The following is a 24,204-nucleotide window of genomic DNA, read 5'->3' as shown; positions in this document are numbered from 1 at the left end:
GAGAGAGGGTTGTGTTTTCGGACACATATTCATGTATAAAAGACGTACAAAAGTGCATTTTGCATGATACAGTAGGTCCACTTTTTTGATAATCGCACAATTTCAAATATCGATTTTAAATTGATTAATTGTTCAGTCGTAGTGTGTGTGTGTGTGTGTGTGTGTGTGTGTGTGTGTGTGTGTGTGCGTGTGCGTGTGCGCGCGCATGTGTGCACATCCTGCATTCANCATGAACTACACTGAACAAAAATATAAACGCAACACTTTTGTTTTTGCTCCCATTTTTCATGAGATGAACTCAAAGATCTAAAACATTTTCTACATACACAAAATAACCATTTCTCTCAAATATTGTGTGTATGTAGAAAATGTTTTAGATCTTTGAGTTCATCTCATGAAAAATGGGAGCAAAAACAAAAGTGTTGCGTTTATATTTTTGTTCAGTGTAGTTCATGCCATGCGAACACATTGAGATATACCACTGAAAATGTCCTTTTTTATTTATTTATTATGTTATAACCGTTTTTTAATCAAACCTTAAACAGAAATAATTGTAGAAAGTCTGAAAAATTGACCAAAGATGATCCCGTCGTTTGATTGGACTCATATGTCAATATGTCAAATCAAGCTAATGTTAACATTAAGCATTAAGCGTGTTTTTGTGTTATTTTTCACAACAGTTTTTCGAAGTGTGTGATATTCTGTCTTCTGAACTTCACTCTTAAAAGTAACAAGATGAGAGTGCCGCCATGTTGTTTCTGAGGCCATACCAGGAGATTCTACCGGATTTATTCCAACTTTTTAATTCTCTTTGACAACACCACAGCCTGAGGCATATGCAGCTGTATGTAAGCAGGTTTTTTTGCTGCTTAAAGTCCACTAAAACATACCTGAGGAGGGGAGTGCTGACCACGGCTGAGGACTGAGGAGATGGACGGTCAGGCTGAAAGTCTTCTGTAAACGGTGAGTACATACATGTTTCTTTTACAAAGACTACAAGCTGTCGATTAACCAGAGGTGGGAAAAGTAGGCTACTCAGATCTTGCACATAGTTCAAGTGTAAAAGTATTGCATTCATAATGATACTCAAGTAAAAGTACAACAATATTACCATTGAAATAGACTTAAAGTACCAAAAGTAGCAGATTAGTCCATTTCAGAATAATATATATGATGTGTTTTATAATGATTGATCATGAAAGTGTTCTCAAAGCTGGTAAAGGTACAGCTAGTTTGAATGACTTTGTATACTGCAGGGTAGCTTGTGGATTTACTCCAGGTGGAACTAAAGTCTGATTTAACACTTGATTATATTTCACATCATTCATCCAAATCTGCAAAGTAACTAAAGGTATTAAATGTAGTGGAGTAAAAGTAAAAAGTAGCAAAACATTAAAATACTCAAGTCCCTCAAAATTGTACTTTTTACCCCACTACATTTATCTTGACACTCATAGTTACGTTTTTACATTTAACACATGATATGGTGATATTGTGTAATGCAGTACTGTACTACTAGACAGTATTTAAAGTACCTACATTTGGTTCACATTAACAAACTACCACTACATGCTCCTGCATGTATAAAAACAGGATAATATAATAAACATAATTTACAAAAGTGTGACAATATTATTTATTTATTGGTACTTTTTACTTTTGAAACTTCATGGACTGCAGAATGAGTACTTTTACTCAAGTACATTTTTGTACTTGAGTAAACAGAGCTTTCTGGGGCCATCCATGTGCCTTATGATTTATAAGCTTTAAGATATTAAGCAGTCTCTATTGCCAATATAAAATATTTCTAGTGCAAACATATATTACCCAGCTCCCTATTGCCCTTACAGTCTTCTGCAGTATTTCCTGCTTCTCCCTCATTGAATGCTCAATGGTGTGGGCTGTCCAGACCCTGAAGCAGCTCCAAACCTTTATGGTCTCTCCACATCATAGTTCACAGCTTGAATCATGTTGATGTTGCTTCTGGGAGAATGTATATAGATTGCTTTTTCTAGGATTGAGACGGTTAAAAGTGCCAAAAGCAATTCTCATCTTGCAACAGACACTCTTCTTCTTTTTTTCCTCCACGGCTTCAAGACTAGAACTAAGTTTAATTATTCTGCCGCTAAGCAGAGAGCAGTTGAGGGAGAGAACTTCCTTCTCACTCTTTATTAATGTTTATAAGATGTTTTCTTTGGGGGATAAAAGACCCTGACGTGAGGAAGCCAGGTTTGATTAAAGAACTGAGGCTAAGAACAGCTGAAGCTCAGCTCTGTGCATATAGAAGATGCAGAGCATGATCTTTGATCAGTTTAGATAGAAAGATTTAAAGTTGAGCAGTTTATTCTGCACATGAGGATGGGGGCTTAACATAGATTATGTTACAGTGTTGAAGATGTCTGGGGTCAAACTACACGTGGTGGGGATAATATAGGAACATCGTTAACAAAAGGTCAGTGATATCGTTAACATTTAAACCTGTTGGACTGTTTTAGCTAATCTTAATTAAAGCTTGACGTGCTGAAGTACTTTTTTTGTAATTATTGGGGGGGAGGGGAGATAACGTTTTTGTTTTAGGATATCAAAAGTTAACGAATGTTTAAAGGGGTAAGATATGATATAGAACATTTTCCTTTCCTTCAATTTTAGTATTTTAATTTTCTGTCTTTTTTTTGGAAAATCTTTCCAAACCAATGCTATATTACAGATGTAAGCAAACAAATAGCAACATTTTGCCGTTTGTGTTTCTGGTCTCATGATATATGCAAGCGCAATATTCACTTTTCGTGGAGCATAGTTTGGTCTCTCTTTGTATGGTCTTCTGAGACAAAGATCTGAACCGTTAGCTGCTAAATGCTACAACACGTTCCCCTCCCGTCTCGCACGACACACCAAGACGGCCGTCACGTTAGCACATTTCACCTCTTTCTTTCAGAATGAAGTGAAAAATATTAAAAGAGGTGAAAATCACTACAAGTCTGGCCATGTTGAGAACTGTACATACACAAAAGGGGAGTTAGTCGGTTCCGTAAGAGCCAGCATGTGGGACCGCAATCTCTGGCGCCGCCACTGCAGCTAGTTGCTAACTTTGTCTGCCTGTCAACAAAAATATATAAACATATGAAATCTTTAAAAATAAACGTTACCCTTCCTAAATATAAGATATGCATAGAAATGTAAACACTGTAGGATGCGATTAGAAATAATTGTTTGAGTAACAAAGCAGCAGTGTGTCGGCACTGCAGAGCCACACCACTGCGCTCTACAGACTTTCATTCACAGTGTCCATGGCAACAAGAGCCTAGGAGACTGGGCCAGAGTAGAGCAGGGTCAGGCTGCAGAGTGTCCCTCCAGCACGTCCTCGCTGATGCAGCTGATTCTCCATTCCCTGTGTTTCCTGCTGACTGACGGACTTGATTAGAAGGGAGATAGTGGAAGTAAAAAGCCGTATCTCAGCATGCCCAACCAGGTCACCAACATCAGAGGGGCCTCCTTCACTCCATGGTGTCTCTTCTGGGGACGACAAGTCACACAGAACATCTGCTACCAGATGGATCAATTATACATGCGCTCAAAAACCACGCAAAAATTTTTTCCCACTCATAAACTGTATTTATGAATGAAGAATGTGCGGTTAGAATGGAGCAGAAGGTGCCATTGTTCCATTGTGTCTCTGTCACCGCTCTCATGAAGCTGTTATTGTCTTTCAGGAGTTTGTAAAGATTGAAAACAGAGCTAAGAACTGTGAATATTAGACTTGCATTCATCAGGTGGACTGAAACAAAACTCCAAATGATTAATCATGTTGTTCCATAACTGGTTGTTGTGTACATGAGCGACTATTTGCTAACACGTTTACCATTTCATCTCAAAAGGTTCTGTCAATATGGTGGTCAAAAATGAAAAAGGATTAGCAACTTATTTATTTATCTTTTTTAATGGGAATTTAATTTAGAGGTGAGAGTGGGCTGTTTAATAATCATTGTTATAATTAAATGAGTAAAAGTGGCATGCCAATTATTTTCTTTTTAATTACGCATCATTTGTTTTATTAACTGAGATCATCAGTTAAAATACTCTTGAGTCTCCAACATTCTACCCCAAAACTACTCTAAAAACGATTTCCTGGGAGCCTCCACTGAAGTGACATGACGTGTAATGAGCCTGTATTACTGATTGAACTGAACAAGTCTTCCAATACTTGTTTCTGTTATTGGAGCGTCAATATGAATATTGCCAAGGCTGCGTTTACACAGGTTTTCCAGTAAAACCTCAGAAATCATTTCCCCACAGGAATGCAGATCATTCTCAAAAGTAAAAAAACGGATTATTACGTCATCAAATCAATATTAGAAATAAACCCAATATGAAAAATGTCTAATTCGGCCCCTAAACTACTTTCACAAATGCCACCTAACTGCGCTGAAAAAAATTCAAATTGGAATTAATGTCATGATTTGAGATCCAACTAAGGGGTTTTCTTTGGGTATTGATCTAAAAACAGGGGACCAATGAGCATCATAAACAAAGTCACTTTGTCTCCAGTCTCAACATGTGCATTAGCTTTTATAAATAAATATACACAGTCTTAGTGTTACATTTTAAAGTAAGGCATGCCATTGTTGCCCTTTGTCTGATCATAACGTTGCAAAACAGAACTAATAACTAACAATATTCAATGAACTTTTTACACAACAGTTCTCCTGCCAGCCTATCAGAAAACGTCAGAACCTCAGGCTCTAAATCTGTTATGTGCCACTGCCAATCTGATGTGTGATATGCGCTTTCACAGCCAAATTACACAATGTCCTTTTGAGGGTAACGAGTGAGTCAGAGCAGGGATGAAGCCAGTCGTCTGATAAGACTGGCTTACGGCAAATTGACATTGGAACAAAGATGTCCCCAGTGCAGTAATGATTGAAAAGGAAAACATCTCCTGCCAAGGATGACAGATCATTTTTTTCCAGGAATACTGTATGAAGTCATTTTGCCGGTAGCTAAATGTGTCGTCTGTTTTAGAGATCCGTGTCATTTGCATGCCATTGTCACACTTCAAGTGTAAATAAAACAAACACATTTAGCTGTGCTCTGAATTGAAAGAACATCTTTGTGCAGAGGCAGCCACCAGAGGGCAATGTGTCGGTGCTCAGGCAGCCCCCGGGGAGCATGTCACTGAGAGAACTCATCTCTTCTATTAATTACAGCTGTAGCAATCATCACTGTCATTTTGCCGCTGTGTTTCCCATCTCACACCGGCTGGATTGTATATCAACAGTGCAAGGGGTCAGAGGTCATGCATGCATTTGCCCTTTGACGAGCCGATGTCAGAAATAGCTTTGGGGGCTGGCTAACGATGTTTTTGATGAGCTGCTCACGGAGCAGGGCTGACTGGCAGATTGAGATCATGGAAATTACATACTGAAGTGCCTTTATGGAAATGTATGCATAATTCATATATTTCACAGTCAGGAAGGAGTGAGCGAAAAAGTGGTTTTAAATCCTGTTAATGCTTTCTATTGTTATGGACTTTGCAAAAATTTCACTTATTAGCAGGGGTGGAGAGTAACTAAGTACATTTACTCAAGTCTACTGAACTATAATTGTTACTATGCTGCTTTATACTTGTACTCTACTACATTTTAAAAGCCAATATTGTACTTTTTACTCCACTACATTTATTTGACAGCTCCTACAGTAGTAGTTACTTTAAAGGTTTAGATTATTAGCTTATACAAATCAATTCTTAAATACACTTTGACATATATTTATAGGTTAAGGTATCCAGCTGTAGTATATAAAGTTATCCAAATGAACTCTACATTTACCAGCTGTGATTAAAAACAGATGAATAATCATCATAGTATTCCATTTCAAAGCTTTATTGTCGTGTGCACATTACCTACAGTGCAGATATGGCAATGAAAAACTGAAGTCACAGGCTCCTCCAACAGTTCAACATAATATAATATATACAGTATAAGACTTAAAACAGATGAAATAGTGCAAGAGAAGTAACCCAGTAATTCAATATATAAACGATACATATACAATCTTGATGGCCGTCACGTTAGCACATTTCACCTCTTTCTTTCAGAATGAAGTGAAAAGCATTGAAAGAGGTGAAAATTACTTCAAGTCTGGGAATGTTGAGAACTGTACATACACACAAGGGGAGTTAGTCGGTTCCGTAAGAGCCAGCATGCGGGACCGGCTTTACAAGGTTTCGGTGAGTAACACGAGTGTAATGGGGAACGGTAATGTACGCGACTCTGGGATTTGTAGTCTTTCTAGTTACGTATTTTTCATAGTCTTATATTTCAACAGTTTTAAGACAAACTGACTTTTTTGACATGGCAATGATTTTTTAAGATTGACAAACATCATATGTGTAATTCATGGCACAATTAAAACGGGATCGAAAGATAAGTTTTCTCTGTCCATTGACTTCAATACATAATTTTTCAGAAAATAGGTCCCATGGGGCAGAAGTAGATGGGCGTGACTTCGCCACTCTATAGTGTCGTGGACAGTTTGATGCTGATACATTTTTACTTAAAGGTCCCATGTCATGGCCATTTTTACTGATCATAATTCCATTGTTGAGGTATGCTAAAATAGATTTACTATGTGCAATTTTCCAAACTCACATTGGTTTCTCATACAGCATCTCTGTATAGTGTATTCACTCTCTGTCCTAAACGGCTTGTTGGAGCTCCTGCTCCCCCCTCCCTGTGAGCCCAGTGGCCGTCTGCTAGACACCGAGACACAGCGAAACCCAGCCCGAACACACACACACACACCCGCAGGCTGGCTGGGAGTTTGTGTGTGTGCCCAGGCTGAGTTCCCGGTGTCCCGGTGTCTCGCTGTCTCACCGACCCCACACCAGTGAGCCAGCTCACACTGTCCCGCTCCTCGCAGCAGCCCGCTCCTCACAGCAGCGAGCCTCGCAACGTCCCGCAGAGTGTGTGTGTGAGGAAGTCCGCAGATTGGTCCGCGGAGCCGTTACGTTACGTCACTATACCCGAAATACGTCACTATACCCAAGTAAACAATGGAAAAAGAGAAATCCCCAACGAGGCGTTCTGGGGCAGCATAGACAGGTCTTTTCTGTGTTAGAGTTTTACTCGCTACAGGGTGTACTTTGAGGGTTTGTGACTCTGCAGACCGTTTACAAGCAGAAAAACCTTCATAACACACAAGGGGACGGGTAATAACCAGAAAAGCATGACATGGGACCTTTAAGACATAAATCACCTTTATAGTTAAACAGTGAATTCATTTATTTGACAGCTGTAATTTGATTAGTTAAACATAATGTCCCAGCATGTAAAACCCCTAAAAGACTTAAGCAAATAGAATTACAGTTTTGACTGATCATGCTTCTTCTTATGTCTTCTTAGAGTGTAATATATTACTATTTAAACTTAGCTGTGTGTTTTTTATAACATATGTGAATGGACCCGGTAGTAGGTAAGAAGTACTTGATCTAATACATGACGCATATCTAATCACTGAAGAAACAATGCTACAGTCGGTGCTTAAAAACACTTCCTGGAATCAGGGCATTGTTTCCCCTGAGCTCTCCATCCATCTGTTTTCTGTCTAAAGTATTCAACATTTTTTTCATCATGTGTCATCATCGCCCTTCTCTCCTGTTTTCCAGATGATAATGAATGTGATTCAGAACCGTGCGGCCACGGCAGAGGCCTTTGCGTCAACATAGAAGGAGCTTACAAATGCCACTGTCGTCAGGGCTATAAACACATGGTGCAGCATGGGAGACTCAAGTGCGTCGGTAAGTCAGGTTGGCTAACTTCAATGTTAAAATGTTTTCATCAAATAAGATCCTGCATTGGCTCTATACTTTCGGTTTTACAGATGTGAATGAGTGCTCCAAGCAGGACATCTGTGGTGTCGGGGGAAAGTGTGTGAACCTGCCCGGCTCTTATAAATGTGAATGTCACGGCGGCTTCAGGAGCAAGTCCCACCGTCAGCCAGCATGTGAAGGTATAAGACACTGATTATTATGACAGCTGTGATATCAGTGCACAGGCTTTCCACCTACAAAACACCTATTATTCAGTGTGTCACTATAACATACTTGCGTCTGTTCTCTGCGTGTGTGCTTGTTAATACTTCTTCAAATCATGGGTTTTTGACACTTCTTCCCACTTATTTCAGACATTAATGAGTGTTTGAGCCCTGACACGTGTCCCAATGAGCAATGTGAGAACACACCAGGCTCATATGAGTGTGTTCCCTGCTTGTCTGGACAAGAGGTCCGCGGGGGCATCTGCTATGGTGAGTGCATCCCTGCCCTTCAGCAACATTCATCACTTATTAGCTGTTTTTTATTCTTCATGTGTGTTTTTTGAGGGGCACTGCCACATTTAGGGCTTTACTATCATGCTTAACATTTAAACAAAAAATGTACTCACTCCATCAGCGGATGGTTTTGCTTTTAAATCAGCCCATTTTGTTATCTGACTGGTAATAGTCATAAAAAAGGGCTCTGTGGGAAATGGACATCACTGATTTATCCACCCAAAGATACTCATTAGTTACAGAGCAGGATAAATCAGTCAGTTTATCAGTGTGGTGTAAGGCATATAACAGGGAAACATCTAAATATTAGTTTATTTTAAAAGAAAATGCTATAGCCTACCTTAAAATGTTATGTAAATATTGTGCATTTTACGGTTACACATTTGAACTTCTTCAATGGTTTAATGCGCTGTGAATATTGACATCATGTAGGGTTTGTTAAACCTTTATATGGCCTTAATCCAGACAAAAATCTGGTTTTCATGTCTCGTTCATTCAAAGATTTTGAAGGCATCATTGTCATATGCACGATGGCTACAGTGTAGTTTTGACAAGGACATCTAAAGTGCCAGGCTCTTTTAACAATGCAACATAAATATACGTAAGACATAACACTTTATACACTTTTTTCAGAAATAAAATAGTGCAAGAGAATGTTGCAAGTAACCAATATGCAAGTACATTCAGAAATAACATGTAAATAAGAATAAGTAAAACAGTAACTGTACATTGCATTAAAATACTGCTTATTGTAATAATAAATAAATAAGTCAGCTGTTTTTTTGTATTTAACCTGGAAAAATCTAATTGAGATTAAAATCTCTTTTAAAAGGGAATCCTGGCCAAGAGGGGCAGCAGCATAGTTACAACAAATTAAAAGAACAGAGAACACATCATAATCACAATCAGAAACATCCTCATACAAAGCTTCTACAGACAGAGTTGCCTGCTTTTTGATAGTAGTTCTTGCATCTGCTAAGAGAGACCGGCCCCCTGAGTTTCAGCTCATATTACAGCTGGTTGCAAGCAAATGGAGCAGCATAACTAAACACTGTAAAAGATGTATGCTGTAATCTGCTTCATGTTTCACCAGACATTAATGAGTGTCAGAATCCTGGCATCTGTCCTAACGGCCGCTGTGAGAACCTCCCTCGTTCGTACCGCTGCCTGTGCAACGAGGGCTTCTACAATACAGATAACAAAGACTGCAGTGGTGAGTAAACCTAACCTTTACATCACATTAACCTGACGTTACATGCTGTTTGGTGCTCAAGTTGTAATGAGGGATTTTGAATCGCTACTTGTTGGGAAAATACTGAATGTAGCACATGATAAAAAAGGCCCTACGTAGCTGTGTACATGACAGGATGTATGATTACCTAGAAGAGCACCAGGACTGCTTTTAGGAATATGATAGCTATGTGACAACGGTTAACATGATGATTCAGCTGAAACTGAACTAAACATTGTATACTCCTTTGAACCGGTATTCCTCCATCTTGTGACTGTGTAACACCCTCTCTTGTATATGAGCATGTGAAGGACACTGTGTTCAGCTAGTTGTCCCATATGCTCTGTATGTGATGACTACTTCCATTCTTGCAAGGATAATAAATACATTTATCCTGATTATTGAAACTCAAAAAGGTGACGAGTGATATTTTTCTAACACTAGTTCAAAGTTCACACATTTTGCCTTCTCCCAAACAGACATTGATGAGTGTGAGGACTCCAGGCTGTGTGCTAACGGCCGCTGCATCAACACAGAGGGGTCCTTCCAGTGCCAGTGCCACCCGGGGTACCAGCGCACACAGGAGGGCAGCCACTGCGAAGGCATGAAATATTCAACAAACCATTAATTTGAATAGTGTTCACATGCATTAGTGGAAAACAGAGTACATTGCAGTACAGTACTGTACTTAAGTACAATTTTGAGGTGTTAATACTTTACCTGAGTATTTTAATTGTATATTGCCTTAGAATTCTACTCCTCTACACCCTAGAAGACAATTTTGTACTTTTTACTCCATTACTTTTTTCTGACAGTTTTAGATTTAGATTAGATAGAGATTCAGATTATAATCTAATACAATATAAATAAACGCTTTGCTGCCAGATTATATGTTAAAATACCCAGCAGCAGGGTATAAAGTAATACAAAAAGAGATCTGTCTTTACCAGCTAGGATAAACACATTAATGAACCAATAGCCATAATCCAGTCATATGATATTTATGATTTCTGAAATGGGCCTTAAAGCATAATGAATACTTTTACTTTTGGAACTTTAAAGGTGGGGTATGTAATTTATTTCAGAAACACTTTCTGTTATATCGCATGGAATGCTCTTAACATCCCGATAGCAATGGATACATGAAATGTAAATGAAAACATTTCATCTGTGGAAGCCGTAGCGCTGTAAAAAGCACGACCAATCATCTGAGCCGGCCCGGCTAAAGTAACTGGATTGCCTACCTGCCTGTCAGCCTTCCATCTCGTGCATGAATTTATCTCGTGCTTGAATTTATCTCGTGGCCCCTCATTGGTCATGTGCGCGTTCGTGTGTGTTGGAGGAGGGGCTCTGTAAGGAAGTCTGAAGGAAGTGGCAGATTTTTTCCGGTTGTGTATTTTCAAATTCTAGCGTACTCGAGCTGGTTTCTCCAAAATTACATACCCAACCTTTAAGTATATTTTGACGCAAATACTTTTGTACTTTTTGAATGGAGCCCTTCAAGGTTCTTTATTTAGTCATACGAACATAGCTACAGTGTAGTTATCTCGATGAAATTCTTAGGTCACAGGCTTCTCCAACAGTGCAACACAAAACACAGATAAACAGAAAAATATAAGTAAATACAAAAAGAAAAATAGTTTAAAGAACCAGGCCTGTGTACGAGTATTTTTACAATTTTATATTGCTACTTTTACCTAAGAAAAATATTTGAGTACTTCTTACACTACTGTTTACATGGAACAAAAAAGCAATACTTAAGGCACGAAACTGGTTTTACTCTTGATAAGTAATCAGCACAGGGCTATCTAAACAGAGTGTGAGTGAGTCCAGATCGGTTTGGATCCATTTGTAATATCCTGCTCACTGCATGCTTCACATTCCTACATTGTTTTTGTTTCCTTCCCTTCAGATATCAATGAGTGTGAGAGGCCATCGAACTGTCAGAGGGGCCGCTGCATCAACAACATGGGCTCGTACCACTGTGAGTGCCAGAAGGGCTACACACTGGTGGGAGGAAGGAGATGCCAAGGTCAGCCTCTACAAATCTTATTTGTTACCTCTTTATTATATTATAGGATGTATTCTATTGTTTTGCTATTAACAATCATATTTTTTATAATCTTTATCTTTTGAATTGTCATTGTTTTGCATCGTCACGCTTACTTATGCAACGTTTGTTATTTTTGTATTGCCACATAAGTTGAGGCATAGCGCCAAAAATTGCTGAGGATATTTTAAGAACAAAAAGAACAAAATCTATTTGTTTGCAACTCAGATGGTGTTTGAATTTATACAAATACCCAGAGCGCCATGTGTGATTTCCCTTACAGACATAGACGAATGTGCCGAGGACAGGAGTCTCTGCAAGCCCTTCGGCTCTTGTGAGAACAGACCGGGCTCGTATTTGTGCGCCTGCAACCACGGCTTTGTGCTCTCAGAGGACAAACACAGCTGTGAGGGTAAGCCTGCTCTGAATCCTCCCGTCTTACTGCGGACCCACATTTATCCCGGAGCTTAAACCAGGCCTGAACATTATATCCCTGCTTGTCCCAAACCCAAAACACTTTGGTTCAAACCAATCTGAAGGTCTGATAGTCAAACTATTTCTAATAAATGGTTATATAATGTCAAATCGTATATTCTACTATTTATAAACTAACTCTCAAACTTAACAATAATTAAAGGAAAGCCCAGCTTGGTGAGCCCTTTGCAGTCCAGTTCAGTCATTAGTTGTGGACAAACAATCCTCTGTTTCCTAACGTTCATCATGTTTGCTCCGCAGCAGTTCGAGTGCAGGTGGATGAGAAGAAGGAATGCTACTTGAACCTCGACGACACTGTGTTCTGCGACAGCGTCCTGGCCACTAACGTCACCAAGCAGGAGTGCTGCTGCTCCATTGGAGTGGGATGGGGAGACCACTGTGAGGTCTACCCCTGTCCTGTCTCCCATTCAGGTACAGTTACAGTACAGAGTGCATTGTTCAAGTAAAAACACATTCAACTAAGTTATAGGTGGGCTTGAAGCTCAGAGTGTTGACAGGGTTCCCGTGGATCATCCAAAGGTCTTAAAAGTCATTTCAATAACCTACAAAAAAAATAAAAAAATCCATATTTAACTCAAGTCATATGAAGAAAGATTTTATAGATTGTTCTTTTTTTAATGGTTCATTGTAACATTTCAAAAATAATCATTTTTCTATTTTTATAATTTATCTAAAGCCTCTCCCATTAATATAAAGCAGATCCATAAGGTGGCAATAAAAAGTCTTACAAAATGTCTTGAATCTAACTTGTCCTAAGTAACCCTGGTTGAATATGTTTACTTACAAGGTTTTGGACAATAATTACCTTAGTTCCTTTCTTTGTATTAAAACATTGTTATACTGTGTACTGTGAGAAATGTGGCCATGACAACTGTATGATTATTTTTGCAAATGTGCTCACACCAATGTAGAGATTGTTTTTCTGTTGCGTTAACCAGTGATAAACGCATGCATCTTAGTGAAAGTTCACCACATTGTATACATCATGTCATATTGTTTATCTACTGTATATGTTGATCTTTACTAACCTTTTCCTTGTCCTCTTCACCCAGCCGAGTTCCACTCCCTGTGTCCGAACGGACAGGGCCTCTACTACGATGAAGGACTCATGTACAGCCTGCCCGTCTACCATGGTAGATATTATACAACTTGAGTCACCATATTAACATGCACCATGGCTACTCAGTGATTGCAAAGATATTCCTGCAAGATGTTCCTGCATTTGCACTCAAACTATTTGCTTAAATTTAAAATATAATAAATTACCAGATTCTTATGAGATTGGGAAATTGCCCTTGTTACATTATAAAACAAACTTTGGGTAGGTTGGCATTCTGTTCTGAAGAGACTTTTCCTTGGTTGTCCGCAGATATCGACGAGTGTTTTCTGTTTGCTGATGAAATCTGCAAGAAGGGTCGCTGTGAGAACACGCAGCCTGGCTACGAGTGTTACTGTCAGCAGGGCTTCTACTATGACGGCAACCTACTTGAGTGCATTGGTAAGTGACAATAAAGAAATACTGTAACAAGGCTTTATAACATGTTAATGTTGTTCTGAACGGTTGCACATTCTCCCTCAGATGTAAATGAATGCCACGACGAGTCTCTGTGCAATAATGGTCACTGCGTCAACACCGAAGGGTCCTTCTACTGCAACTGTAACAGGCCCTGGACCCCAGACTCCAACAAGAAGAGCTGTGTGATAGCAACAGTAGCCGGTGAGTTAAACAGTGTCAGCCTGTATGTGGCTAGCTACTGGAGGAATTGTCTTGAGGTTTGAGCAAACCTTTTCTTTCACCACAGATGTGAATGAGTGTGAGGACCCAGCCAACTGTAAGAATGGCCACTGTGTGGACACTCCAGGGTCGTACTACTGCTTCTGCACCGTGCCGTGGACCCTGGCCACCGACCGTAACAGCTGTGTGACCCCTGAGGAGCAGGCTGGTGAGTGCAGACCCTGTGCAATGGGGGGGGGGAGGGGTCAGAAAGAAGTGGGAAACAGCATATTCTGACTTAATCAAAATGACAGTGTTGGCTGTATGTGCTTATGAAAGTCAGTGCATGTGAGACACAACTGAGTTAGTGCTTAGTGAAACACAGATGGTGAAGATCTGCTAACCTTTTTGTAGGTGGAACCAAACTAAACAAACAAATAAACATTTACGTACCCATGTAAGGTAAACATTGTTGCATTCAGATTGTATACCTCTAATATAACATCTGCAAATAAAACTTTACCACTCTGTTCCAAATGACATATCTGGGTTTGCTGGTCAAACACCAAGTTGTGAAAAAAAAGGAATAGTTGTTGTACTGTACTTGTTTCATGAAACCTGAAGCCAATGCTCTTGTTTTGTGTGAGTGAAGATGATCTGGACTGATGGTGATGAGTTGCATTGGATACCAGACAGGACAGGTTGACCAAATATTTCAGGCAGGGTTTGCTTAAAACGTCTTGTGACGAAATCCTTCCTATGAAAATGAATGCCCAGAGGTTTGGGACCTGACAGCTTAATTTCCTCATGATTAACGAGGAAGGCTGCAGGCCCTATCCTTGCTGGAGCAAATGCAGTAAGGATTAAGTATTATGAAAAGACACATTTTAAATGGCCCTTTTGTCGCCAGTCTTTTGGGAAGTGTTTGCAAATATAGTGAACTTTTGTCCTCTTACACTTAGAACAGTAGATGTGTTTGAAATGTTCAAGGTGGGTTCTGTGTGTCCTTGTCAACTCTTTGGTTAGTCTAATTTATGCACTTCACCTGAGCCAAGGACTGGAAAGCTCTGGTTTGGTGACAGTGAAGTGCCATTGTTGTAATTGTAGATGTTTACTTTAGAAGTTTGCAGCTGAGTGTGGCAAAGTTAGGACCCAGATCTACTTTGATACTTTGGTTCCCTGCCACAAAGGAAAGCATTACTCACTCCAAGTGACAGCGTAAAGTGTAGTTCAGCTAACTTGGAATGTTATTCATCTTATTTATTGGCTGTTATAAAGCAGACATTGTAGTTGGCTATGATGTTAAAGGCAGAAGAAAAATGTTGATGAATCATTCGGAGCTTCACCTATTGTCGCAAGTAGTGACTCAAGTGTGAAAATAAGACTGTTTGGCTTTAGAGGGACCTTCTTATAAAACAGCTGCATCTTGAAATTGAAAGGAGCTGCTTGAAGTGCTAGAGTTTAAAATACTTTTATATTTAGACATGACTGAAATGGAGGAGATTCAAACGTAGAAAAGCTGTCGAATAACATCTTTAATCTGACCTGTTAGTCCAGGATAATTCCTGAAAACACATAGTATGAATGTCTCTGTTCTCCCTGGTTAAAACCACGACATGACCTAAATGACTACAGTAGTAATGTGTGAGTGGATAGACCCTATGAGCTAACTTACGTGGACACATCATTTTAGGGACCACTTTGTCAACTCAAAAAATGACGAGAACTTCGCTCTCATCATAAACCCTTATGCTGAAGATGGATTCATGTTTGTCAAAGATTTGTAAACCCAGTCCAACCAATTGTTTCAGATTGATATGTTTCAGGGGTGGAACCAATGTGAATATGGCTTATTCTGTAATTGCCTGGATTTATAACGGTTATAAAAGAGTTGGAAAACCGAATTGAATATGTAGTAGACACTCATTATTCAGGATTTAAATCCTTCATGACGCATTACTGCAACGAATGCTGTTTCCTAAAATGTTCCACTTTTGTTGACGTTGTGTCGGAGTTTATTCAAGTCTGAAGTTTAATTAACATATTGAATTACAGTAAACTTTAAAAAGAGAGTGTTTATTGCAGGTTTATTGTACTGATAAGTGAATGTCATTATGTAGCACAAGTTTTTCTTTTTATTATTATTGTGTCCACCACCTACAGACAAAGAGCTGGCCCCAAGCAGATGTTCATACTGTAACCAGTGTCTGTGGTGCTCTTTGCAGATGTGAATGAGTGCCAGGACCCCTCGTACTGTAAGAATGGGAGGTGTGAGAACACGCCCGGCTCCTTTCACTGTTTTTGCGACCCTCCCCTCACCTTCAGTGCAGCGCTGAAACAGTGCGTCTATGACGGTGGGTAAAATCAGCATCGGCTCCCCTGAGCATGACCAATCAAAATGAGTTTTGGCTTACCTTGACATCTGCCACTCATGTTGCTCTTTGTAATTCCTCCCAGTTTGTGTCCCATCTGGCCTCTAATGGCTTTATTTTCTCCCTCTTACCAACTTTATTGTGACAGTTTCCCAATCTTTGGAAAAATAGCACACTGTGTAGTCATTAGATATACATATCGATGTTACGCTTTCATGCACACAAAGCATTATCTGAGCATGTTTAGTTTGAGTAAAAGTGATTGCTTTAGGCATTTTTTTCTGCATGTCTTTGTTTCCTAAAAGCTATTTGTGTCTGTGCTGTTAACGATGACAAACTCATTTCTTCTGGTAGTGAAAAGACAGACTCTTGTGATCATTTTGCATCATGATTCACAGTACTTTAAGGCTGTCTGGGTGTGACGCTTTGTAACCAGCAGACCAAAAAATGACTTTAAACACGCTATTTCAAACACAATATTATACGCTATCTCCACATTTACAGAGGACAGTAATGCATACTGAACTATAAACAAAGATCTATTTGCCTAACGAGAGTGAACTGTCAGCTTATCCTCATCATCCATGCTGCCACTAAACCACACAGCCATTTATCTGAAACTCATTGGTGCATGCCTGTGATTTTTCATTGTAATTTGCATAGTTTTGTATTTTACTTAGGTAACCATAACATTTTCCCCTAGATTTTATTAATGAATAGTTTAATTGTGTGAAAGAACTCCATAATGTACAAACCAAATGAAATAGGTTTAGTAAGCCATTTATTTTCCTGTATCTATTACTAACTGAGGACATCTGCTGTATGCCAAAGCCTGCTAAAAGTAGTGGCTTGAGGCTATACAGGAAACCACTGTATTAGATTTTCTCCTGACCTCTATTACCCCAAAATACTGAGTCTGTGTTTAGAAATTGTATATTTATGACTTTTTGCCCTTATTTTACTTTTAAATGAACTCAGATTTACTGATTTTTTTGTCAAAAAAATATAAACTGATGTAATAATTTTCCTTCAAGCCAAATAGTTTTTTTAAAGTATGTTTTAAATATTTATTATGGCATTCCAAATACAGAATACACCTGAAATAAAACGTAATTCTAAAAGTTACATACTTTTAAAATGTTTCTCTGTTGACATCTTCCACCGACTTGCATACAGCTGTTTTACTTTTTTTTTTACTGATAATAATCTTAGATTTCAGAGTTCTCTGAACATGTCTTCCTGTGTAAAGAGCTTTTATGAAGATCTCAAAGTGCCTGAATTCTTCTTATGTCACTTTTTAATTGTTGAACTACAGTTTATTTTTTTTCATCCTCCTTTCTTACCCAGATCGCACTGCAGCCCACAAGGACGTGTGTTTCCTGCAGGTGGACGAGGGCCTGATCTGCAGCGAGCCCAGGAACGGCCTGGTGGTGACCTACTCCGAGTGCTGCTGTCACTACGGGCGCGGCTGGGGGCCCGAGTGCAACACCTGTCCCCCCAGAAACTCAGGTAACAGAACCAGACCCCATGGGCAGCTCAGCTTTCAAGTTAGAAGTTTCAAGGCTTTATTGTGATATGCACATTAGTTACAGTGTAGATATGGCAATGAAAAACGTATATCACAGGCTCCTCCAACAGTACAACATGAATATCTATAGGACATAGAACAAATAAAATTGTGCAAGACAATATATTGAGATGTGCAAGTAAATACAAATAAAATTGAAATAGTGCAAGAAAAGTCTATATACAAATAAATGGAATATGATATATTAGATAAATAATTTGCAAGATGCAAACAGATGGATGTTCTTTAAAAAGTTCAGGTGTTTATGTTAAAGTCTTATGTCCTGTGGAATGAAACTGTCCCTGAGCTTCTGCTTTCCCTTTCTTCTTACCTGAAAATACATTTACTCCTTGTGTTCAGAGATGTTCAGTCGTCTGTGTGAGATGCATCTGGAGACCGAGTCTGATGGGGAGCAGGATTTCCTGGCAGCTTTCGCTAACTATAACCCAGGTAACACCATCTTTGTTCATATCCAATCATATTTCGGACACTCTTGTGTTTTTCCCCCCAACCAAACATTTTTTCTCTCCCTACCTTTCCCCTGCCTGTTTGTATGTAAAAGGTGACAGTTCAGAGGAGGATTCAGACGAATGCAGCTGTGCAAATGGCCGCTGTGTGCGCTCCTACCTCGGCACCATGTGTGAATGTAACACAGGCTTTAGGCTGGACCACTCCCGCACCCGCTGCACAGGTTTGCACAAAAAATGCTTCAAAATACTTTTTTTTCATTCATTTCTTAGGTATATACAGTTGCCAATAAAGGTACATGGAAAGACTAATGTGTGTATTTAGTAACGTTGTGTTTTGCACTGTTAAGACATGTTTGATATTTTTCTTCAGCTTACACTCATTGAAAACTGTTTTCCTTTCAGACATCGATGAGTGTGCAGAACCGGGAGCTCGTGTCAGTCCATGCAAGAACGCTCGCTGCGTGAACACCGCCGGCTCATACAAGTGCTACTGCAAACACGGCTTTGTGCCCACGCGCAGGCCGAACACCTGCGTCCGACGCAGAACTCGGTAACCTCTGTGTGTCCCTCCGATCATCCAGATCTAGTAAAAACACAAAACACATGCCGCACACACACAAACACACAAACACACATCTGTCTCACCGTACGAACATGGCGGAGCATGAAAAGGCAGTTAACCCGAAAACATGAATTCTCATCAGGAGCCAAATCATAGCAATATGAAATGTTCAAAACATTGTCAGCTCCTCTCTCTGCCCTCCTTTCACATTTAAAGAAGCAATCAATACAGACAAGGAATATCTTTATTTGTTTGTTTGTTAAACTTTTTGTAATTATTGTTTTTGAACTGTGCTTGGTAAGTTTAAATTGTGATTTTGTGGTTGTTTTGTTTTCATTTATCTCCTTGTTACATTCATTTGTTATTCCTTATTTGAATATCAGATCTCAAGCCCTCTTCTGTTTTTACTTTAAAAAAATCTGGTATTCTGGTTCTCTACCTTTGCCCATTTAATATTTACAACTACAGAGAAGCCATGAGAACATTTACATGTGACTGTATTCCCCTTTACATTCCCTTTTAAGTCCGCTTTCGTTTTATGTTAAAATCTAAATTTATGTCAGCTGATATTGTATTTTCTAAACCACACATTGTTGATTTTGTGTTTTTGTACAGTTTGTCTGATGGATCAACAGCTTCTGTAAGAATGGTCCCTGTCCTAGCCCTGTTTATTTGTTGATGTAAAATATGACGTGCGCACCTAAGTGACTTTGAGCTAGAAAAGAAATGTCATGCACTTAGCAATGAACATGGTGGGAATATTTGCTAAATTAAGCTTATTCCAGAAAAACAAGAACGTTTGACATCTTTTGTCAGAGTATGAAATATTTAGAAACCCAAAGACGCTTTTGAGATGAGTAGAATTTGATTAAAAAAGAAGAATCTGTCCTGCATTCGTTTTTTATTATGGGATGTTTTGTGTTTTCAAAAAATATAAAACCTGAGCAAACTGACATTTACATAAGGACAGCTATGGGAGACTGCACTGTGGATCTTTCAGTGCTGCATTTTAAGCCGCCTAGAAAGTAAATAAACCCGGCAGGCGGCACATGGAGGGTTTCCAGTGGTCTGTTGGCTTTACTCTTTTGCTTGTTACTTCAATGTACAGATCTGTAACTTTTTATAAACTGAATTAATTTAACAAACGTTATTTGTAGGATATATTCATACTAATGAGTGCTTACAAATTGTTGATTTTAACTCTAGACTAGAGCACATGGCTAAACTGTGATTTTCTTGATTCTGAAATATTGGTACTTTTTAAAGATATTTAGGATCAACAGTCTTACCAACTAAATGATTTAGCCCATGGCAGCCACACAAGTCTAAAAGTATACTTTAGATCAGGTGTGTCAAACTCAATTTCATCACGGGCCACTTTAGCATTATGGTTGCACTCAAAGGGCCGGTTGTAACTTTAAGACTATATAAATATTTAATATATATAAAATAATGTTATTGCCTCTGCATTGGATTGTTATCGGATAGGGTAATAACTTCATAATTAACTACGTCTGAAAGCAGAAGTCTTCGGCAAATAATTGCAAGTCTCTTCAGTGAGAATGTCACAAAATATTTTAAAAAGAAAAGCCAAATTCTGATGAAAAAAAGTCAAAAGAAAAAGAAAAAAAGTGACATTTTGAAAGAAAAGTCAAATTCTGAGAAAAAGGCAAATTTGAGATGCATTGTGGGACGTGTAGTTTATGGGCAACATGCTTCTCTAAATTGGCATGTAACCGTATAATAAACACATTATATTCTTTCAGAGCTGTTGCGGGCCACTTAAAATGAAGTCACGGGTCGGATTTGAGATTGAGATTGACACCCCTGCTTTAGATAATGAGTAATGGTGTTCTCTTTATGTTAAATTGTCCAAGCTGAAGTTGTCCTTATTGGTCCATTGGATCAAGTTCGATTCACATGTCCTTGCTTAAACAAGAATGTATTGTCTGAATGATCTTAATGTCTTTTTAGCGAAGTACTATATCCATGCCAGCTTACTATTCATTTATACTTATCTCACCTAATCTCAGTGTGCTTTTGACTGCATCCACATGTGGAGAAGTGAAGCATGGAGTGTGTTCGATCGATCTAACTTCCTAAATCAAACCCAAAATATGCTTTTAATTTACTTCATCAGCCAAAAAAAAGTTCAAGCCTAGACATGTCAACAGTAACAATATTAATACGTTTGGTTTGGTCAACTTAAAAGTAAATGATAACAGATGACTGATGCTGAATATGGGAGGGTAGAAAGGTCACAGAGGACATCAGCTACCTGAAGAACAGCACCATCTTGTGAACTCTCTACATTTGTTACTGTAATTCCCACCAGAAGCCTCAGTAAACACAAGCTGCTGTGTTCAGCTTTGTGGAAGCTACTATAAAACCCATCTCTCCAAAGTTAGCAGATATTTTTAACCCCTGCACAAGGAGGGCCTGTTAGAAAAAAATCTTAAGAAATAGTTTTAAGAATTTATGTTTAAATGTCATCTTCTACAGTTATGTTTATAATTGAAAACATCATTATATCCAGTCAATTTCTTAATGAATTGATTTTCCACAATAGGTTCCCCTAAGCCACACGTTATGTCATTATGGGCATTTGGATGTTGGAGCTAGGCAATAATCTAAGTTATTTTTCCTATGAATGTTGCCTCGATTGTTTAAATTGTTTAAAAATACTAACGCAATGTGTTTTAAATTGTCCTTGATTGACATAACAATTTATAAAGCCATCACTTCTATGCAAATCAATGACTCAATTCACCATTGGGTGTTTCACCACCTTCAAAAAACTCACAAAAACTCACCTCTTCAATCTGGCTTTTAATGTGTGATTGTTTTTGTATTATTTGACTTTAACTATATTTATTTGTTCTTTTCTTTTCACTATATCTGTAAAGCGTCTTTGAGCACCTGTAAAAGCGCTGACAAAATAAATCTATTATTATTATTATTTATCACAAATTGTAATTTGTGTTATGCACACCAGACTACAAATCAAAATGTGTCCTTTGCCACCTTTCCTCTTACTCTCCAGTTTCCAACTTTATCTGGTGATATAGTTAAAGTTTAACTTAAACTAGTTTTGGGTCAATAAATTAAAAGTAAGCCATATAAAGGCAGACACCTGCAATAACAAGGCTATACACTCCTGCTCAGAAAGTCCATGAGTCACAACACCACTGAGGCATTTTTCAGTTTCTCCCTGAGCTGTGACTTTTTCATTCAGATATTTCATTTTGTTTCAAACTAAAAAGGTATTGTTCTTCACACATGATATCATATTTTGATATGTGTTGTCTATGGAGTGAACATCACAACATATTTGTGCATTGCTCTTACTATCTATAGGTTTTACACCTGCTTTCTGAGTAAAATTGTATTGCAGAAGTCCAAAACGAACTCAGAAGAAGTTGTACAGCTCAACCATAATACTGTGACATTGCACAACTACACAGTGTCCCCCTCTTATCACTTATACTTCCCTTTTATTTCTTAAATGTTTTCAGTGAAAGGCAGGCAGTTAATGTTCATCTTTTTTAAAGATTAAAAACCAAATCTGAAGACTCATTAAGAAGAATATTTTCTACATGGTGTTCCACCTAGACATTATGCATGCATCATTCATAAAACAGCAGAGCGTAAACCCTTTTAATTGCCTCTTTTTGCAGCCCGTTGGAGCCTACATGAGATTAGAGGGAAAACGTCAATGAGGAGGATGCACATTGCTTCCAGCATGCTTGTTCTTATGGAGTCATTAGAGGTGTGAACACAGACCATTTATCAAGTACAAACAAACCTGATGCGCTCAATTACAATTCCTTCTACTCAAAGCTGTGTCAAAGAATCTGTCCCAAAATGTAAAAACTTCATATTTTATTTGTTTCGATTTCTTTACATCGACTTTTCTGACCAACATGTAAGCGAAACTGTAGATTGTATCATATTTGTTTCCACACATTATATTTGACATGTCATAAACAGGTGTGACCATGTATAAAAAGCGGGGCAACAAGTGATCCTCCACTAGAGGGAGCTGCTTGTACATGTGTACATTACTGAATATGCTTTCCATCAGTCTAAATGGGCCCTCACCGTCATTATGTCTGTGCCATGGTGTAGTCAGTTCAGGTTGCAAATGATAAGGGTTATATATCTGAGGTTTGTGCACAGATAAATCTAATTGATACAGTGTCAATATATTGTTCAATATACATAACGTACTGCTCCTGTATTATAATGCATCATTACTACTAATTGTTCTTTATTTCAACCTAAAGGAAACTATGTTTTATCAATCAATTAATACAATCAAGCCCCCAGCTTTAACAGATTACATATACACTGCTGCAGTTCCTTTTTGTAGATCTAGCAAAAGCTATGGTGACTTGTTGCCATATCTACTGTACATGGTCAAAGTAAAAAACTGAATACTATTTAGATAATGTATATACAGGTCATGACGTCATAAGGCATTATCCCCATGCTGTGTTAAATAACTGCATTGTGCAATGGGCAAAAGAAGATAAAAACAACCAACAAACACAGTTTCAATATGAAGATATAAACCTCTTTGAAATTAAAGTATTTTATACTTCTGGGCATAATAATCAAAATGGGTCTGAATCTGAATGCTTTCACGAAACAAGCTTTCAGGCTGATGTTATAAACATTACAGTTAAAGAAGCAAAAAATTATTAATTAATATTATTTTAAATTATAAGGAGAGCATATATTTAATTCCCTTGGAGCTACTGTATGCAGGTTGTGGATTGACTACCACACACCTGTTGCTCTCAAGCAATAGATGAAACCAGGTTGTGAACATGTGATCCATGTTCCATGCATGTGAAACATCTTGTCTGCTGATTTACGCGCCCAGAAATGGGTGCAATAACTCACAAAGCTGTTTGTCCCCCTTTATAGATTATCCTGTGAGCTCAGAGAGTCACGTTGCACCGTGGTGGCACCACAGCTCCTCACTGTCCTGGTTTCATTCCGTCAAATTATTATATAATTTCAAACTGGAACAGCAGGGTGACCTCCAGCAACTAGTTTAGGGAGAAAGAGAGATAAGAAAAGGGACGGAGAGAGAGGGAGGATGAGCAAGAACCTGGACAGAAATAGCATATGTGTCCTTGGGAGATGACTCAAAAAAGTTGTTGGGAGGATATAAATATCTTTTAGTAGGTCGCATTGACCGAACTATAACCCACTAGGTACCGGTGGCTGCAGACTGCAGCTACCAAACTTTCTTCTTTGTTGCTCAAATACAGATTTAGGTGGCTCAAAGTTGAGGGACAAACACTTTACATTGCAAGATGAGGATAATTCACATCTAACAATTTAAATTGAGTCTTGTACTGTAGTCATTTAGGTCCAGTTCAGACATGAATTTCTCTGTCATTGCAA

General features: G+C 38.5%; 1 protein-coding gene across 1 annotated transcript in view; it reads left to right on the top strand.

Moving 5' to 3' along the window:
- Nucleotides 1-19,672, top strand: part of ltbp3 (latent transforming growth factor beta binding protein 3) — a 22,281-nt gene extending 2,609 nt beyond the window's left edge. Inside the window, exons 2-19 of the mRNA XM_010795591.1 lie at nucleotides 421-426; nucleotides 7,664-7,795; nucleotides 7,879-8,007; nucleotides 8,182-8,301; nucleotides 9,419-9,538; nucleotides 10,036-10,158; nucleotides 11,469-11,588; nucleotides 11,890-12,018; nucleotides 12,342-12,512; nucleotides 13,154-13,234; nucleotides 13,471-13,599; nucleotides 13,681-13,818; nucleotides 13,904-14,044; nucleotides 16,041-16,169; nucleotides 17,535-17,696; nucleotides 18,115-18,204; nucleotides 18,317-18,445; nucleotides 18,627-19,672. Coding sequence (XP_010793893.1) covers nucleotides 421-426; nucleotides 7,664-7,795; nucleotides 7,879-8,007; nucleotides 8,182-8,301; nucleotides 9,419-9,538; nucleotides 10,036-10,158; nucleotides 11,469-11,588; nucleotides 11,890-12,018; nucleotides 12,342-12,512; nucleotides 13,154-13,234; nucleotides 13,471-13,599; nucleotides 13,681-13,818; nucleotides 13,904-14,044; nucleotides 16,041-16,169; nucleotides 17,535-17,696; nucleotides 18,115-18,204; nucleotides 18,317-18,445; nucleotides 18,627-18,778 — 2,201 coding nt within the window. The 3' untranslated portion in view covers nucleotides 18,779-19,672. The remainder of the gene's footprint in view (nucleotides 1-420; nucleotides 427-7,663; nucleotides 7,796-7,878; nucleotides 8,008-8,181; nucleotides 8,302-9,418; nucleotides 9,539-10,035; nucleotides 10,159-11,468; nucleotides 11,589-11,889; nucleotides 12,019-12,341; nucleotides 12,513-13,153; nucleotides 13,235-13,470; nucleotides 13,600-13,680; nucleotides 13,819-13,903; nucleotides 14,045-16,040; nucleotides 16,170-17,534; nucleotides 17,697-18,114; nucleotides 18,205-18,316; nucleotides 18,446-18,626) is intronic.
- Nucleotides 19,673-24,204: the final 4,532 nt, after the last annotated feature.

The sequence above is a fragment of the Notothenia coriiceps genome, unplaced genomic scaffold, assembly GCF_000735185.1.
Source record: "Notothenia coriiceps isolate Sejong01 unplaced genomic scaffold, NC01 NC01_scaffold00037246, whole genome shotgun sequence".
Lineage (NCBI taxonomy): Eukaryota > Metazoa > Chordata > Actinopteri > Perciformes > Nototheniidae > Notothenia > Notothenia coriiceps.
This window is presented reverse-complemented; position numbering and strand designations above follow the sequence as displayed.